Raw genomic sequence first — 18,756 nt, forward strand, 5'->3', positions numbered from 1 at the left:
TTATTTGATGTAGGCTATTTTATTATCATTCATTATGCCTACGTTACGTATAATGTTCTCAACTGCGGTCCTCCATATTGTAGTAAACGTGAGGGGGGAAAGTCGTATGATTCTTTTTTGGCGTTACTGAGCCACCGTAGTTACGTACAAACTAGCAGGCGCGTATATTTTTGCTAAGCTAACACAGGCTATTTAGTTCTCATCATTTAAAAGTGGCTGAGGCTGTTATTAGTTCCAATGGAGGGTATAAATGCGAAGTACGTGTCACAGAAAATCAGTAAAACCAGATGGCGACCAGTATCGTATTCGTCTTTACAGCAGCCAGATATCTTTGCGACTGGCTCGTGGGATAACGAGGTTGGCAAGTTGTCAATTGATGTTCTTTTTTATTGCTAAAATTCATAAAAAAAAATCTATATTGGATGTAATTTTGCTCATTTTTGGACGTATACGTTGGCGACTGTCAAACCACAACCTAATACATGTTATTATGTCATTTCGGCGTGTAGGCTACCACTGCATTAACAAGTTTAAAATATATACAGTATATTACATACATTACAGCCCCAATGTTTGTCTATCACAGGACAACAAGATTTCCTTTTGGTCCATTGGGAATACTGGAAGTTCAGACGTGGACGATGGCTTTGAAGGAGAGCCACAGCTGTTATGTGAACACAAGCACGATGGAGACGTTCTGGACCTGCAAGTAAGACACTCATTGTAATACATGCTCCTGATTCAGCTTATAATTGGTCCTAAAGCGAAGGAAACGTAATGGTGGTGTGAAGTGTTTGCATCCTTTATCAAACTGTGTTTTGCAGACAGAATGAAGAAGTCTTCATTTTAAATAAAAACTGAGAAAATGTATTATTGATAGAGTAACTACAACGAGTAACTGCAGAGAGTAACTACAACGCACAATATTTTACACTGATGATCTAGGACAACAGGATCCTAGTGTGATGAACATAATAAAGACAGATATGTCAAATGACTCATTTCTCCTCTGTACTTGTTTGTTTTTTATACAGTTTTTGGACCAAGAAAGAATAGTCACCACGTCATCAACAGGAGCAGTCACCATCTTCCGCCACCACCAAAACAGTCAGGTACACATTAGTAGCGTTGTGTATTTTCAGATACACGATTCACATACAATGAACTTATCCAAATCCAGGGATAAGCTTACTCTGTGCTTCACATGGCACACTCCATGGGTTTGTTACAAACATGAATAAATCAGTGTACAAAATATTATACTTTAACCCTCACCGGATAAACATTGACCTGAGCTAGTCTGTGAATATCTCCCCAAAATCCGCTACCTCTACGTGCTGTGTGGGCACTGGAAAAAAATCCAGTTATGAGACAGCCTAAATTCTGTAAACAGTTATATTGCTTCCTATGGGGCCCCTTTGTTTACATACTAATTTACAGAGCCCAGGCTGTGTAATAACTAGGGCTGTCAAGTGATTAAAAAAATTAATCTAATTAATTACAGGCTCTGTGATTAATTAATCGAAATTAATCACATACTTTTATGACACTTTTATGCCTGTTTATAAACAGCTGTATAGCCTACAACAGTTTGTTTCTCTCTCTCTCTCTCTCTCTCTCTCTCTCTCGCTCTCCGTCTCTCGTAACTTCTGTCTCCTCCCCTCAGCCAGGTTTTACATGAAATAAAATTAGGAACTAGCGCCAAATTTTCTCAAAACAAACAAGCTTCTCTCTTTACTTTTCTCCCTTTTACCCGTTTAAGCTACAGGTGCAGCTGCGCATCACTTTTGCACAGGGTCAAAGGGCATTATAGAAGTGCGATTAATCTGCGTTAATTTTTTTAATCACGTTCATTTTTCTGTGATTAATTAATCGAAATTAACGCGTTAATTTGACAGCTCTAGTGATAACATCAGATTTTACTTCAGAACACACAAAGTACGGACAGGAAGTGGATCGTGAGGAGATATTCACTGATTTTGTAAAGCAAGATAACAAGATAATTTGACTGAAGTCAAATCAACAGACCAGGAGTGTAGTTCAAGGCAGCGAATATTGGACAAAGTGGATAACGTACTCTATTTTTCTGTATCTTCTGTCTCTTAACTGCAGACGATATCAGTTTCTCAGCGCTGGGAGAGAGCGCATCGTTACCCATGTGACAACGCTCCATGTACTGGTGTGGTGTGCAGCAGTCCTGAGATCGTCACAGTTGGGGAAGATGGAAGAATCATCGTCTTCAGAGCCGACCAGGAGGGAGTGGTCAGAGTCATAGGTGAGATTCAGATGCTGCTGCTTAAAGGCCAGGACACACCGGTCCGATAATCGCCGTCGTAGAGTCGGGAGGGGGCGGGGACACAAATCTGTTTGGTGTGTGCCGTGAAATCGGTCGTCGTAGATGTCGTCGGGCTTCTTTTGAGCCGATTGAACATGTTCAATCGGCGGCGGGCAGTCTTTCAGTTGGAGCAATTTGATTTGTGGAGGGCTAGCGAATCAGTGAAGCCCGGAAGTGAGGCGGGTAGCACAAACAGCTAACAACAGTTAGCCATCGTTTTAATGTGTTTGTTTGTTTCGTTCAGCGAGTACTCACATGCATCAACCCTTGTTGACTGCTCGACACCATGCTCAACACTCTCTGCTAAAAGTTGTGCTCTTTATGGTCCATAAATATAAATACGTATTTCTATCTATGTTTATGGTCTAGAGAGCCGTCCCATCATTTCCGGCTTCCGTATTTTTTCGGGCCACAATACAGATTAGCGCCGCCTGCTGTTATGGAGACATTACGTCCCGCGCAAGCGCAGAGCGTACGGAAAGTCAGCAGTCGGTTTGGTGTGTTCTTTGCACTTTTTCGGCCGCAGCGGGAAGACTGGAGCTCCCTGAATCGGCAGTCTCCATTTTCGGGTAGTCGGACTGGTGTGTCCTGGCCTTAAGCCAGACCATTATGTCACAATGAAACTACATACTGAATTAACATTTCTAAGCATAGGATAGCATCATGTGAAAAGAGTATAATGTAAGTAATTTGAACTTTTTATTGTGCTGTTTAACCATTGCTAGAGAATGCGGACAGCAGCACAATTCATGCTGTGACATACCTGAGGACAACAGAGATTTTGACAGTGAACTCTATCGGCCAACTCAAACTGTGGGATTTGAGACAACAGAGCAACTCGCCATCCCAGATTCTCTCCCTGTAAGATCTCAGTTCTAACAAACAAAAAATAAATAAATTCTAAATTATAATTTTTCTGCTGTGCCCTTTTTATATTGCGTTTTCTATTTTGATTATAATTACTTCTAATGATCTGTGTTTTCCAGGTCAGGGGATAGAGTCCCTCTGCACTGTGTGGTCAGACATCCAAACCAACAGCATATTGTGGCCACAGGAGGGCAGGACGGCATGCTCTGTGTCTGGGATGTGAGACAAGGCAACGCACCCTTCTCACTCATGGAGGCACACTCCGCTGAAAGTAAGACTTAAGTCTGGACAGATTTTATTTACCATGTTCAATCCATCGCACATATTTCTCTCTTATAATATTTTATTGTAAATATTATGTTCATATTATTTAAGCTGCCTTTTACTTACATGCTCTATGATTATGTTAATTCTATGTCTATAGTGTGCACTGTGCACCTTCTGACTACGGCAACTTCCTTGTATGTGAGATGTATGTATGTACCTGGTAATAAAGCCGATTCTGAATACGTTTTTATTTTTATATTTTTCTGCACAGTGTGGGAGGTCCATTTCCACCCAACCAACCCAGATCACCTGTTCACATGCTCAGAGGACGGCTCACTGCTGCACTGGGAGACGGCTTCACAGTCAGACATGCCCTCCTTCTTACAAGGCGAGTCACACCACTCTGTCTGCTATTCGGTTTAGCTAGCAGGGTGAAAACAGAGACTTAGGTGATAAAAGGCAGGTGTGGTACTTTGGAGACTGGTAAGAAAAGGTCCAAAACAGGCTGCATCTTGGTGTGCAGCATTGTTGATTTGGTGCCAGAGTGTGTAATGCAATTAACATATTTGGATGGTTGCTGAGTTTTTTTTAATATAAATTGAGGTGTTGCAGTTGCACATGGCTATTTATTGTAGACAGGTTAAAAGTAAGATCTGAATTTTTTGTTTAAAAGGTTGAGAAATTCATTGGTGTAATATAATTGATTGCATTTATTTAAATATTGTAATTTTGAGGTACTTAACTTAAGTATTTTAATTTTTCCTCTGGTCTCCCAAAACCAGTAACCACATTGTATCAGCAAACAGCCAAAATAGAAAATTAAACTGACACCAGCACATTCATATGATATAACAAATAGCTAACATAGTAATCATAGGATATCTAGTATATATTTAATGCATTAGTCATTCAGCCCCAGATGTTTTCTTTTGGTTGTCAGAGCAACCATGGAAAACACTGAGTCAGTGAGTGTGACAGGAAACCCTGAACTAAAAGGCTGGCATATTGACTCGCTAACACCAACATTAGAATAGTACAACAAATCATAGTTTTCTTCTTCTAAAATATTAATATGGAGTGTTTTTTATCATTGTTTTTAACAGGTGGCAGGAACAACAGCATGATATCCCGTAGTGCGATGGCGCCGGCTGGAGGGAACCAGTCTCTGATCAGTGCCTGGCTCAGTGCAGACTCCAGTAAAGGACGACTGGAGACCACTCACATGCTGCCCAGCCAAACGCTGTCCGTCAACAGTTTGGACGTACTCGGACAATGTCTAGTCTGTGGGACTGATGGAGAGGCCATTTTTGTCAACAGACAGGTCCCAGTATAGAATAGTTGTTGGTACACAGACGTGGATAAAGATATGTTTATTTGATGTCAATTTCGGTCACAAAAAGATGTTTTATTCTCTCATTTGCTCATGCAGGGTGCCCAAAATACTGTGGTCAACTTTATGCTTATGGCATTTTGGCTTAAATTGTGAATGTGTCTGTCATCTAATGTTGCATACTAGCCTATGTTTGAGTATTTCTATTGCTGTTGCAGTGGGTGATCTTCATGGATCAAGGTTGTAAATCGTTCCCAAGGAGGGCATTTCGACTCAACCATGTTTTTTTGTATGGATGTGATTTAGAAAATAGTTTTGAAATAAATAAAAAGCCTTTAGAAAAACATCTCTTGAGTCCATTGAAAGTTTTCTTAATAATAGAAATCCAATGCCGATAATATCCTATATATGTTAATGAAAGTATTTAACACCAGCACTGACTCCCTTTATCCGTCATTTTAACTCTATACCTGTAACTTGTTTCCTTTTGACCTGTCAAATATAGTAGGTGGCAGGCGGCGCCTAATTGTCATATTTTGTTCAAATGAACTTCAGCATGTTAAATATTTACTATACCAGTTCAAACCAGTGGTGTGCAGGAGCAACAGGTTAATAGGTGGTCCAGAGGTGAAGTGAAGGATGAAGAAAAAAAATCAAGGCACATCCGGCTAACGTGTTTCCCAAACTTTAATAAATCCCTAGTTGTACTTCCGGCCTTTTACTAATTAAATACATTAACTTACCTATACTTTACTTCTACTCTACATTTTGGATTTAATACGCACTGTGCTTTTGCACTATTCTTTTGTTTCTTAATTTAGGTCTGTGGTGTCTATTTTCGCTTGTGTGGTCCTCTATACGTTTTTTTCCCCTTGTGTTGAATTGTCGAATGTAGCCTCAGACTCAAACAGTGTATTGCAACAACTGCTTCATTAGGTCTGCTGCTCACTCGTATAGGCTAATTGTTGTGTACATGACAAATAAAATAATAATCTTGAATCATTTTATTTTGAAATGTGAAATCCACTTGACGCCTCTAGTGTCTAGCTTGTCGCTGTTGTACTTGTCATTCAGACATCCCAGGAATTCAACGCGACTAGGAACCAGCCTGCTCGGCGCAATAAGTCAAAAAACACGTCCTTGTCACCGAGGTAGTTCAAGGAAATATAGTATTTTGTCCGAATAGGGAAAACGAGGCCGCTACAGACCCTGGTAAGTTGTCAGAAGCGGCTTATAGCTAACTAACTTGTCTTGCGGCTAGTTCGCAACCTGTTGTTGAGTTAGCCTAGCAGCTAGCCTAGCAGGCCGCGGGGGAGCTGCTGCGCCGTTTGATTTGTATGCAAAGTTAAATTAAGAAAACCCCAGTTAAAAAGCGCACGACTCGTGTGTATTGGAGATGACAAAAAATGTTAGCATATATTGTTTTTTGCAATACAAAACGCTTCAGAATTGACCGATAAAGTATCGTTCTGTTAGCCCGAGCTGCTAAAGACGCTAACAGGTGGAATGGTTATGTTTTGTTAAATAATTTTCTTTCTAAAATCTCTGCATTTAGAGCTTTGGACATCGGATTTAGGAATGAATGATAGGATCATGATAACTCCCAGAAATGACTGTCTAACCAATTAATAAATCCCCATATGGTATGTTTATCTGTTAGGTGTTCCTGTTCATATGGACTTTCTGCATCGTATTAAACTATAAATGGTCGAAGTGAAATAATACAACACTGAAATCAGACTTTTCAAAGTTATATAGGAATCTAGGATCATATTAACTCGAGAAATAGGCAAGACATGACAGTCTTGCCTAAACATGCATTCATATGGCTTATGCCGATCTGTTAGTATCTGGTAATATAGCTCGGTATCAGTAGTATTTTGTTAAATAGGACTTCTACAATTCATTTGACACTCGCTCTGGCCTGCTTGTCTCACATTGGTTTTGTTTATGTCTTCCAGCAGCATGCAGACATAAGGTCAGACATTGGAAAGCCCTGCTACCCTTTTGCTGCAGCTCTGGACTTGGTGACATCACCTTCTTCATCCCCTTCACGGTCACCATACATGCTCTTACATGAAGAGAGGGGAGAAACCCGAAGGATACAGGCAGATGAGACCCAAAACCTTCCCCACCAGCAACTACAGCGGCAACAGCCAACAAATGCTGCAGGAAATACGCAACAGCCTGCGCAACCTGTCCAAGCCCTCGGACCCACCTAAAGTGGACCTTAGCGGAGCGGGGAAAATGCCTCCTGAAGATCCCAGGCAACAGGGGCGAAGCAGCAACCCCAAGAACTCCTACCATAAGGCCTTACAGGAGATCCGCAAATCCCTCATGCCTTTCGCCAATGAGACCAATACATCAGGCTCTGACGCCAACAAACACATGTCGCATGAACCTCCGTCTGCTGGGTTTGAAGAGGTGAGGGAGTTTATTTTATTTTCTTTCCCAGAAACCGGTTTTTGTGAAGGATTGTGGAGGAATTTCATTGTAAACATGCCTCTGTTATAGAGAATAATCACTTGGTTGCACTTTGTTTATGGGAAAATTATTTGAAAAATGGCAAGAATGCAAAGTGGAATGGCGAGCTCAGCTCATGCAGGTGACAATAGAAAAGTAGCTTCTCAAGTGGCAGTTGCCACTTGTTTTTTGAGCCATTACATGGATGGTATGGAATGGCAATCATTATCAGTCAAAACAAGTTAGACTATTTTGGTATCTGATTACTTATATTGAGAGAACTTCAGTATTTGATGCCAGCTTCTGCAATGCAAGAAATTGCTGCTTTTCTCTATTTCCTAAAATAATTGTCTTTGGATTTTGGACTGTTGGTTGAACAAAATAAGAAGTTTACAGATGTCATATTAGGGATCTAGGAAATGGCAATGGACATTTACTACAGTTATTGATAATGTAGATTATTGTTAGTTGGTTAATTTTGTCAATTTTCTTTTAGTTGCAAAAACAATAAATCCATTATTTTTACTAGGGCCCGACCGATATTGATTTTGGAGTGCCGATGCCGATTATTTTCAGAGAAAAATTACGATTACCATTAAATCGGCCGATTTAAAAAAAATAAAAAATAAATAAATCCCCAAAATATATATTGAGAAAACGTACTTTTTTGAACCCTTAAATATATATATACCTTTTACTGTTGAAAATATGTACAGGAACTTTTTCTTTATTGCAATACGCATTTTCTAAAAAAAATAAGGTGTAACAAATATGTCTAAATTCAGACATTATGCATTTTATCTTACTGCACCCAACCCTCTGGAACTCCCTCCCCCCAAACATCAGCATCTCAGACTCAATGAACTCATTCAAAAGTCAACTCAAAACTCACCTCGTTAAGGAAGCATAATGACACCTGACTCCAATTCAAACCTTATTTTAATTTTTTCTGTATTTTGTTTTCTTTTTCTACATGTATGATTCTCTATGATGTAAAGTGTCTTTGAATGACCTCCAAAAAAGCACCATATAAATTCTATCAATTATTATTATCATCAACTGTCAAGTGATGACCAATGCCTCTGCTATTGGTTGCAGGGGGAACTGTCGAGTGTAAATTAATCCAATGTATTACAACACACCTGCTGCTGCTGTAAATAGGCTATAGCATTAATGCTATTCATTTAGGCTACCTCCAGGGCAGCAATACATTTCACACATGATTGCTTGAAAAAATAAATCTGCAAAAAAACGGCCCGATGCCGATAATTCCGAAATATGCGATAATCGGTCGGCCGATGAATCGGTCAGGCCCTAATTTCCGACTTCAAGTTTTGATTACCCAAACTTTAAATGTTGAAATTTCTTTTCTGCTTTTATACAGAGCAACAGTCGCAGTGTGGGAGCAGTTATAGACTACATGGGTAAGGTGAGCTACCAGGACTCGATGAGGGAACAGATGTCTGGTTCCAACCCCAACGCTGGCGGTCTGAAACCCCCAGGTACGTGACTGTCCACTGGGAACAAGTTCTGGTTTGCCTCCTTTATTTTCCATCCTGGTGTGTTCATTCAATATGATGTTGTTGGCCAGATTTGGGGCATTTGCTTGAGGGAATGACAATACGTGCTCACAAAAAGAGAATGAGTCACTGCATCCCGTGATGGAAGAAGAAAGGTTCTCGGTTTTCATTCGCAATGAAAGAAACCCTACGTTCAAGGAAATACTTGCATTACAACATGTTGGCAACTATTGTTCGCATCCACAGATATGTTTTGAAAACGTTTATAATAAGAAAATACAAAAATAAAACGGTGTAAGGAAATACTGAGCATGTTATACAACTTTGGTATTCATAGTTTTTGATATATAATTCCTATTCGTTTAAACAGCATTGTAACGTATTGATCTTAATACTTGTTACTGTTTGTCTTATTTTATTTAATGTTATTTATTATTTTTGTATCCCCTTTTCCCATCACTCCGATTACTTTGATAGGCAATTGAATTATCAAAGGACTTGTGACTTGAGGAAGCAAGCTCATTATTATTATTTTTAGGTGGTTAGATACATGTTTTGTGGTGAGGTATGTCATGTATTTGTTCTGTTGCTTGTACAAAAGAAGTTATTTACATGGTTGTATTTTCTTGTGTCCATAGGATCTTCTCATATCCAGCAGGCTGTGCTGAGGAGGCCAAGCTGGAAAGGTTCTAAGGAGTCTCTGGCTCCTCGACACGTTCCTCTCATGGTGGATGGGATGATGTATCGCTCAGACAGCCCTGGACCTCCACCTGCCTTCCCACAGGGTCACCCTGCTAACAACCAGAGAGCCAACCCTCCACTGCCACCTCAGGTTTGCATCTCTTTACTTCTCCTTTCTATTTTACATATGGCTTATTATGACATTTATATTGTAAATTGTCAATTTCTTTAGCCTCTCCATACTGCTTGGTTTTGGCCTACTTTTTGCAGTATTTAAAGGAGTCAGTGATTCTTGTTGTCGAAATCACTTCTTGTCAAAATCAGTGACTATGTCCTCACGATCCGCTACCTGTCCGTACTGTGTGTAAAAAAAATCTGAAAGTCTTAACATGCCCGTTTACAAGGTAAGGCAGTGTGTTAAAACTGGATATTTGTAGAACAGGTAGCAGGAGATATGACATAGGTGAGGAGATATTCACTGATTTCAACAACAAGCACTCTCCAGAATTGCTGACACTACCTCTTAAAATCACCAATTATCCTTTTTTATCCTTTGCACAGAATGCACTGTGGGTCGGAGAGAAACATATTTTGACAATAAATTTGACTTTGACTTTCCCATTGCCTTAGGTGCGCAGTGTCACCCCTCCACCAAACCGCGGTGGCATGGCTCCTGCACCGTCCTGGGACAGCAACCCGTCGACCAAGCGTTACTCCGGCAACATGGATTACCTGGTGCCCCGCATCTCTCCTGTACCCCAGGGGGCATGGCCTGATGGCTACCAGAATGCAGCAGCTCAGAACCAGCGTGGGATCAGCCCGGTGCCCATGGGCCACCAGCCCATTATAATGCCCTCTGGTGGTGGGGGAAACAAGTTCAACTTCCCCTCTGGCTGGTCTCAGAACTCTCCTCAGCAGCAGCCAGACTACATGTCAGGGGGCAGCAGACAGCCTCCGCCCCCATACCCCGTACTCAACCAGAGCAGCCGACACAGCCCCACAGACCAGCAGATGGACAGACCGGCCTCTTCTCCCTCTTACAACAACGGAGGGAACATCCCTCAGTCCCTATTGGTCCCCAACCGCAACAGTCACAACCTGGACATGTACAACCTGTCTCCCCCGCAGCCCGGCAACCAGGACATGTCCCCGCCGTCATGGCAACAACACAGCAGCAACAACAACATGCCGGTCCGCTCCAGCTCCTTCAACACCCACCAGCTCAACGGCCGAACCTCACACCAGGCCAGCTCCCAGCCTTCTGCCACCACGGTCACCGCCATCACCCAGGCTCCCATACTGCAGCCAGTCAAAAGCATGCGCGTCCAGAAACCAGAGTTACACACAGCCGTCGCCCCCACACACCCACCCTGGATGCAGCAGCCCCCTCCACCAGCGCCTACAGCCGCACCCGCTTACCCAGAACCCTCTGCTCCGCTACCTCAACAGAACATCCCCGTCGCAGCAGAAGTCCCCAGCTACCAAGGGCCGCCCCCGCCCTATCCCAAACATCTCCTCCAGCAGCAGGCAGGTCCCAGCCCCCCCGCATACGATCCTGGGGTCAATAAACAGGGCAGAGAAGAGGCAGCGGAAGAGGAGAGTAACAACGGTGGAGGTGGTGGTGGGGACAAGGCGAGCGAAGGCCCAGAATGCACTGCAGCGACGGAGAAGGAGAACAAGCAGATCACGACGTCGCCGGTTCCCGTCCGCCGTAACAAGAGAGACAGGGAGCGGAGGGGCGAGACTGGCAGAGTGGCGCTCTACTCGCCCCAGGCCTTCAAGTTCTTCATGGAGCAACATGTGGAGAACATCCTAAAGAACCATCAGATGAGGATCCGCAGGAGGAAGCAGCTGGAGAGTGAGATGCAAAGGGTGAGAAGAACAATACTTTTTTTTTAATTATTTTATACTCTTTATTTATCAGTTTTGAAAAGAAGAAAAGCTAATATGTGTTGAAATAAGCGTAGCACATATGTAGTGTCTTCTATATAAAAATGTACACAAGCTAAACATGTCAGTATGGACATTTCATAGATGCTTCAAGAAATGTGTCCGCAATAAAGGTGAAAAACTTTTGTGTAAGTGTATTTGGATTCAACAAGAAAATTGATACACACTTACCACAAGAACTTGCACGAACATATTTACACTCTCTCCACTCAATATTTTTCAAATTGTTCATATTTCATCCATCTTTGAAATCATTTTTCGTCATGACTCAATTTTCTTTATTAAATTGACATCTCTGGCCATTTGAATGAATACCTTTCACTCTTTTCAGACTTTTTTCTACTGTCTTGTCATCCCTGTATAACTAGTATCTATTTCATGCTGTTCTTTTACTACTGTTTTCTTAGCTGTTCTTTCTCTTCTTTTCTCTCCTTGCTGTCACTTAAAGCTGATCTAAAAAAGGTAAAGATATCTCGCTGCTGTCCTGTGGTACAGAAATAGTACACACACACACGCAGACGCACACGCACACACACACACACACACACACACACACACACACACACACACACATCAGTTATTCAAGTAAGCTTGTGTTGAGAACCTGGTCTTTGTAATGTAAATGTACTACATGAAGCATGTTGGAAACGCATGTTACTCTATGACCTTCATCTCACCCATCATGTCACAGCTTGTGCATATTTATTTTTGGACTAAAGCGATGATTAACATATTAGAGAAGTACAAGATGCTTTTATTTATAGATTATTTTAAATGCATTTTTGCACTGGTGTCCTTGAGTGTTTTTTGTTGATTCAGTTGAATGTCCATTGGTATCTAACCAAGACTTTTGAGCCATTTTGTACGGAAGAGGTTTAGGTCCACAGGAGAAAAAAAAGAGGAGAGGATAATTCTTTTTCACTATCCACTTTGAGAATTTAGTCAAAGTGTCATGAAGTGGAAATGCAATCTTGTGAATAAAGAGGGAATTCAATGGCTAGAATAAACTCAATAGGTAAAGACTGTGGTAAAGCTGCCAGTATCAATAACTCTTAAGCAAAACGTTATTAAAAAAACACCAAATGAAGCGTCTTTGCAGAAGTTCAAGTCAACAAATCTTACAAATAATCTCCAACTTCACAGCGGTCTTGAACTTTCGAGTTTATTCTCCACATTGCATTTGGTCTTTATTCTCTACATTTTGCAAAAAGCATCATTTGGAAAAAGAACTTGCTCATTTTTATTCTCTCCTGTGGCCATAAGACTCTGCCCTAGTGATGTTTTTGGCCATTAAATCATGTTTGCCTCTGTCCTGTGCTAAGGTGGGTCTGTCTTCAGAGGCTCAGGAGCAGATGCGGATGATGCTCTGCCAGAAGGAGTCCAACTACATCCGGCTGAAGCGCGCCAAGATGGACAAATGCATGTTCAGTCGCATTAAGACCCTGGGCATCGGGGCCTTCGGCGAGGTGTGCCTGGCCCGCAAAGAGGACACCGGAGCGCTGTACGCCATGAAAACACTGCGTAAGAAAGACGTGTTGCTTAGGAACCAGGTGGCCCACGTTAAAGCAGAGCGGGACATCCTGGCAGAGGCAGACAACGAGTGGGTGGTGCGTCTGTACTACTCCTTTCAAGACAAAGACAACCTGTACTTTGTCATGGAGTACATACCGGGAGGAGACATGATGAGCCTTCTTATCAGGCTGGGCCTCTTTAAAGAGGAGCTGGCCCAGTTCTACATCGCAGAGCTGACCTGCGCCGTGGAGAGCGTTCACAAGATGGGCTTCATCCACCGAGACATCAAGCCAGACAACATCCTCATAGACAGAGACGGACACATCAAGCTCACCGACTTTGGCCTCTGCACGGGCTTCCGCTGGACGCACGACTCCAAGTATTACCAGAGCGGTGGGTAACATTCCATCAAATTCATCCAGAATGTATTCATTACATTCACCCTCTCATCTACAACAATTTGATGAATCTAAAATGAATGTACCTCTATAGTACAATGGTTCTCACATGGTAAATTCAGCATAATTCTAATAAGGATCCTAATATAAAATGTTTTAAAACGTACCAACCACCCACAGCTGATCCGTATATTGCTGTGTGTTGTCTGTTGTCCAGGCGACCATGTGAGACAGGACAGCATGGACTTCAGTAAGGAATGGGAAGACCCAGCAAACTGTCGCTGTACGGACCGCCTGAAACCTCTGGAGCGGAGGAAGGCCCGCCAGCACCAGCGCTGTCTGGCTCATTCACTGGTGGGAACGCCCAACTACATAGCGCCAGAAGTACTGCTGCGAACAGGTACAGTGGAGCACAGATGTTTACTGTTGAGTTTCACTAAAATGGGCATAGCATATGGAGGTATGGTAACTTTGCCTAATGAAGAGCAGTGTTTGGCATTGGCAACTTTACCATCATAATACTTGCTCACATGCAGTCCAACTACTAGTTTACTTTTCATATGTTAGTGTTTTAAAATGCCTGAAAAAAGTTCATGAGCAAATCTTAAACCAAAATGCTGCCTAGGTCTGTAATTATACTTTGAAATGAAAACTGAACCAAAATTGAACACACCACAGGTCCAAAAACCTTAAAAAACCTTCCTTTTAGAGGTTGTTGCTGCAGTGTGACTTATGACGTCATCCCTCCTCTCTGCAGGTTACACCCAGCTCTGTGATTGGTGGAGCGTCGGGGTGATCTTGTACGAAATGGTCGTCGGGCAGCCTCCCTTCTTAGCGACCACGCCCCTGGAGACACAGCTCAAGGTATGTCCGGCAACCTTCCCTGTTAAAATGCATTCAGCAGACTTCTATTGTCTTCTAAATGTCTCGTCTCCACTGTTTTCTACACCAGGTGATAAACTGGAAGAGCATGCTGCACATTCCCCCCCAGGCCAAGCTCAGCGCAGAGGCGTCCGACCTCATCGTCAAGCTGTGCCGCGGGCCTGAGGATCGCCTGGGCAAGAACGGCACGGACGAAATCAAGGCGCACTCGTTCTTTAAAGACATCGACTTCTCCAGCGATCTGCGGGAGCAGGCGGCGGCGCCCTACGTGCCCACCATCGCTCACTCCACCGACACGTCTAACTTTGACCCCGTGGACCCCGACAAACTGTGGAGCAGCGAGGGGGACGGAGAGGACAACCTCAACGACACGCTCAACGGCTGGTTCCGCAACGGCAAGCACCCCGAGCACGCCTTCTACGAGTTCACCTTCAGGCGCTTCTTCGACGACAACGGCCACCCGTACAGCTGCCCCAAACCCATTGAGTACGAGGCTTATAGTGGGGACGAGGGGGGGGAGGCAGAGGGGCCGGGCCAGCAAGAACAGCCCGCCGAGAGCTCAGCCAATCAGAGCCGAGATCTGGTCTATGTGTAGGGCCGGTGGAGACTGCTTGTTCATACAGGAGTTTGTGGAGAGTGAGGGGGGGTGTGTGTGTGTGTGTGGAGAGTGAGGGGGGGTGTGTGTGTGTGTGTGAGAGTGTGAGAGAGTGTGTGTGAGAAGGGGAGTGATACGGTACAGAGTTTAAACCCTTAAACATAGGAAAGTATGTTGTTAGGAGTAGTCGGAAATCACTACAACACGCTAACAGACTTTAATATAAACCAGAAGTCCACACTACGAGTTAAAGGATCAGTTTGGAATTTTTAGGAAAACATGCTCATTTGCTTTCTTGCTGAGAGTTAGATGAGATTGTTTGTACAGTAAAACAGACGGTTAATTATTCCTCGTTTCCTCTGAGTAGTACAATTCGGTTTGGTACGCTATGGCTTGGTACTGAACGGTAACCCTAGATCTGGCTTGGTATGGTAAAAAATGTTGATATCCTTCCCAACTTTTGACAGTGGAAATGCAAATAATTGTGCCGTACTGTACCGAACCGAACTGTACCGCTCAGTGGAAACAAGGCTGTAGTGAGCCTTAGAAGTGCTGGCTGTTAGATTTTGTTACCTCACTGGACAGCATAAGGCTAACTGTTTCCCCCTGTTTCTAGTAGGGCTGCAACTAACGATTATTTTGATAATCGATTAATCTATCGATTATTTTCTCGATTAATCGATTATTAACCGATTCGTGTTTTGGCCCGTAAAATGTCAGAAAATGGTAAAAAAAAAATATATACATTTTCCAAAGCCCATGTTGACTTCCTCAAATGTATTTTTATGTCCAAAACACAAAGATATTTCAGTTTACTGTCATAATAGGATTAAAGAAACCAGAAAATATTCACATATGAGAAGCTGAAATCAGAGAATTCGGATTTTTTTTATTAAAAAATTACTTGAAACGATTAATCGATTATCGAATTAGTTGGCGATTATTTTAATAATCGATTAATAATCGATTTGTCGATTAATCGTTGCAGCTCTAGTTTCTAGTCTTTGTGTTAAGCTACGCTAACCGGCTGCTGGCTCCAGCTCCATATTAACAGTAAAGCCATCAGAGTGGCATCATTCTGCTCCTCTCTCTCGGCAATAGACCAAATATTCGTGTTATCCTAAAATGTTGAATTCCGCCTTTAATGTGTGAAAGGTACTGTACACTGAATGAGATGTGATGCCGTAAGAAAATGCTGAACACGTCTGTGTGCTTTGACAACTTATCGCAAAACCCCCTTATAGCCTTAATTTATTAAAGAATCTGAAGCTGGTGATGCTAGTGTAGATGCTTGTTTGAGTGTGGGAATTTGTTTTTGGTTAAAAAAAGAAGAAAAAATTGTCTTAATTTATATTTGAATGTCTGTTGCAATGGGGATGTAGTGTTGTTTGCAGGGATAAATTACTCTAATTCTTTGCTGTGCCTTTTTCTTTTCTTTTTATCTTTGTTTTGTTATCTTTCACCAAATATAAAGAGGGTTTAATAATCAGACTGGCATTTTAAAATGAGAGTAGAGGTAGGTGATTGAATTACAGTAGTTTTTTTTTGTTTTTATTTTTCTAATTTATACTTAAATTTTATTTATAAATGAAGTTGTATACGGTCGATGTAAATAGTCAGCTGATTTTAGATTTTCCTTAGGGCAGGCCCTCGTCAGTGTCTACTTACTGCTGCTGCCTTCTGACAATGATTTTGTCTCGAACACTCAAAACACGTACAACACTGATTCACACCACTCTGAAAACATTAATTATTTTCCTATAACTGAACTTCTTTCATTGCCACTCAAACGTTATGCTCCTCTTTTTACCAAAGCACTAAATAGCTGGGTTTTAACTTTTCGTTGTTGTTGCAATAACCCACGTTTATACAATAATGATCGCAATACCATGAAATGAGTGTCTTATGCTGGAATGATACTATCAACCAGAAATGGCTTGCTTTTAGGCACCTAATCACTTCATCCTTTAATACTCCACATTGTTTCTAAGGATGTGGAGGAGGTTCAAAAGTTAAAGTAAATGTACTGTCTATGAGATATGCTACAGCTGACTATCATGTTTTTGATGTTTTTCTGTTCCTCTATACTGATTTTTTAGAAGAAAATACTAGATTGACGGACTTACTATGGAGTTAACTACTGTGCTCCACTACACATACATCATGAGAATTGTGTAACCTGCTGTACTTTTGTGTGTGTGTTTTAGGAAAAGCTCTCTGAATGTAGTTTACGGACTTAAATGGTGACCACTGGCATTCTGCACTGTTTTTTTTTTCATTTGTAAGTGAAAGAACTTTATTTTTGTGTACACTGTTGTTGCTCTGGGAGGTTTGGGTACAGGGGAGAGGGGGATGAATAAAGAATGTAAAGAAAAAAACATGCACACCAACCATGTTGTATTGTTATTGGCAGAAACATACTAGACTTTGATTTACATTTAGGCTGTTAAATCAATTCATTTTGTCAATTAATCTGCACACCACAACTTACTGAAGCCCACAATGATGACTTTTAATGCCTGGGTTTGTGCAACCAACAGGCCAAAACCCAAATATATATTATGTTTCCTATTAATTTAAAGAAAAAGAAAAACTTAACTTTGAAAAACTAGAATTAGAGAAACTTTTTATCCAATTCAACCTTTCAGCCCTAAATTGGATGAAGATCTTTAGTTTCATCCTAACTTAAGTCTGGTAAAAGGTTAACTATCACTAAATGTTAATGAGAGGAGTTTCCATATTGGTGCTAAAATGTGTGAAATCTAAATGTTGTGGGGAAGAATTGGATTGAACATTGCTTGTCTGTTTTGAATTATGCAGCTTAATATAATCTGATAGTTTTTGATCAAAGCAGGGACGTTTTAATGGAGATTAAGCAAAATTGGCATGAATCTATTCAGTGATGGCTCCAGACAGTTTATATATCAGTTTAGAAGCTGTGGTATTATGGTTTTAGAAGCAGAGATCAGACTATTTCTAGACTTTCTTAACCTTTACAAATGCCAGAAAATATGGGGTAAAAGTACATAACATTTTTAACCTTTAGTAATCAGATATTAATCAGCCTTCAGGGTAAAACCGTAAAACCTAGCCGGATTTAGCCCGCCTACCTACTTCTGCTCAAATGTCATTTTCCCTTCAGTAGTCTTTCTTCACATGAAATGAAGTACGATGGTCTGGTAGAACCAGGCTAGGTAAAACCCATGAGTTTCCAACCTTTTGGGTTATTCAAGATCCCACCATAATAAATTAATGTTTCATACAAAAATTATGCTTAAGTTGACTATTAAAATCATAATGCTAAAGAAATAACATTTTGTTAAAAAAAAACACTTGAACATTGAACTGTGACTTTTTGTCTTTTCCTGTGATCTGCAGCCACCAGATGGCGCCACACACATACTCTTCACTGACAGAAAAGACAGTACAGCCTGCAGTGGGCCCCACTGCACAAACGCTAATAATACATCGTAAAATATGTTTATAATAAAACAAGTTTAATGCCAATTAAAATGACATCAAGGCCATCCTAGCAAAAGCAGGGAGGATTTAATGGAACATCTGTACTCATTTCAAGGTACTTTTAATAAAGAATATTTATCAAAAACACAACTCACATTGATATACTGTAATAGCTTTGTGAAGTATGTGTATACTCTAATTAACACAATCGAAAAGAGCTTATTTGTCACATAACAACCCCACTCGATTTATGTTAAAAGTCAACCTAAAAATATTTAAGACCTTTGTAAAGTAGGTTCAATACCTTTAAGGCCTTGTTTTGAGCATATTAAAATTAAATAAATAAAACTGCTTATCTTGCTGGGGAGGTCAACGCTCACATTTATGTCTGCCCAGAAAATCTTACAGAGCCTAGGCAGTGTATTAATAAAGGAGTTTTCTTTTTTCAGCTGATTGACAACTAAAATGTTCTAAAATCACTGACTCCACCTTTA

At 41.3% G+C, this 18,756-nt stretch overlaps 2 protein-coding genes across 4 annotated transcripts; both read left to right on the forward strand.

Annotated features, from left to right (window-relative positions):
- Positions 1–150: 150 nt before the first annotated feature.
- Positions 151–5,138, forward strand: nup43 (nucleoporin 43). Its single transcript, XM_080047660.1, has 8 exons — positions 151–357; positions 587–709; positions 1,035–1,112; positions 2,113–2,275; positions 3,061–3,196; positions 3,322–3,473; positions 3,741–3,857; positions 4,573–5,138. The coding sequence occupies exons 1-8, from the start codon at positions 238–240 to the stop codon at positions 4,800–4,802; spliced, it is 1,119 nt and encodes a 372-aa protein (XP_079903786.1). The 5' UTR covers positions 151–237; the 3' UTR covers positions 4,803–5,138.
- A 741-nt stretch (positions 5,139–5,879) lies between these two features.
- Positions 5,880–14,807, forward strand: lats1 (large tumor suppressor kinase 1). 3 transcript variants are annotated; one of them, XM_080048058.1, is made up of 9 exons: positions 5,880–6,011; positions 6,761–7,223; positions 8,647–8,764; positions 9,421–9,614; positions 10,094–11,335; positions 12,736–13,318; positions 13,541–13,723; positions 14,081–14,187; positions 14,276–14,807. In XM_080048058.1, the coding sequence occupies exons 2-9, from the start codon at positions 6,876–6,878 to the stop codon at positions 14,798–14,800; spliced, it is 3,300 nt and encodes a 1,099-aa protein (XP_079904184.1). In that variant the 5' UTR covers positions 5,880–6,011; positions 6,761–6,875; the 3' UTR covers positions 14,801–14,807. The 3 variants fall into 3 exon arrangements, with proteins under 3 accessions (XP_079904184.1, XP_079904186.1, XP_079904185.1); XM_080048060.1 differs by having other exon boundaries at positions 14,315–14,807; XM_080048059.1 differs by having other exon boundaries at positions 5,914–6,011; positions 6,764–7,223.
- Positions 14,808–18,756: the final 3,949 nt, after the last annotated feature.

The sequence above is a fragment of the Ammodytes marinus genome, assembly GCF_949987685.1.
Source record: "Ammodytes marinus genome assembly, chromosome: 19".
Lineage (NCBI taxonomy): Eukaryota > Metazoa > Chordata > Actinopteri > Uranoscopiformes > Ammodytidae > Ammodytes > Ammodytes marinus.

Coding starts and splice junctions, on each gene's coding strand:
- lats1 (XM_080048058.1), top strand. CDS start 6,876: ATGAAGAGAGGGGAGAAACCCGAAGGATACAGGCAGATGAGACCCAAA. Junction 9,615..10,093: donor ACCCTCCACTGCCACCTCAG/GTTTGCATCTCT, acceptor CCATTGCCTTAG/GTGCGCAGTGTCACCCCTCC. Junction 13,724..14,080: donor AGAAGTACTGCTGCGAACAG/GTACAGTGGAGC, acceptor TCCTCTCTGCAG/GTTACACCCAGCTCTGTGAT.
- nup43 (XM_080047660.1), top strand. CDS start 238: ATGGAGGGTATAAATGCGAAGTACGTGTCACAGAAAATCAGTAAAACC. Junction 1,113..2,112: donor GCCACCACCAAAACAGTCAG/GTACACATTAGT, acceptor TCTTAACTGCAG/ACGATATCAGTTTCTCAGCG. Junction 3,197..3,321: donor CCATCCCAGATTCTCTCCCT/GTAAGATCTCAG, acceptor TGTGTTTTCCAG/GTCAGGGGATAGAGTCCCTC.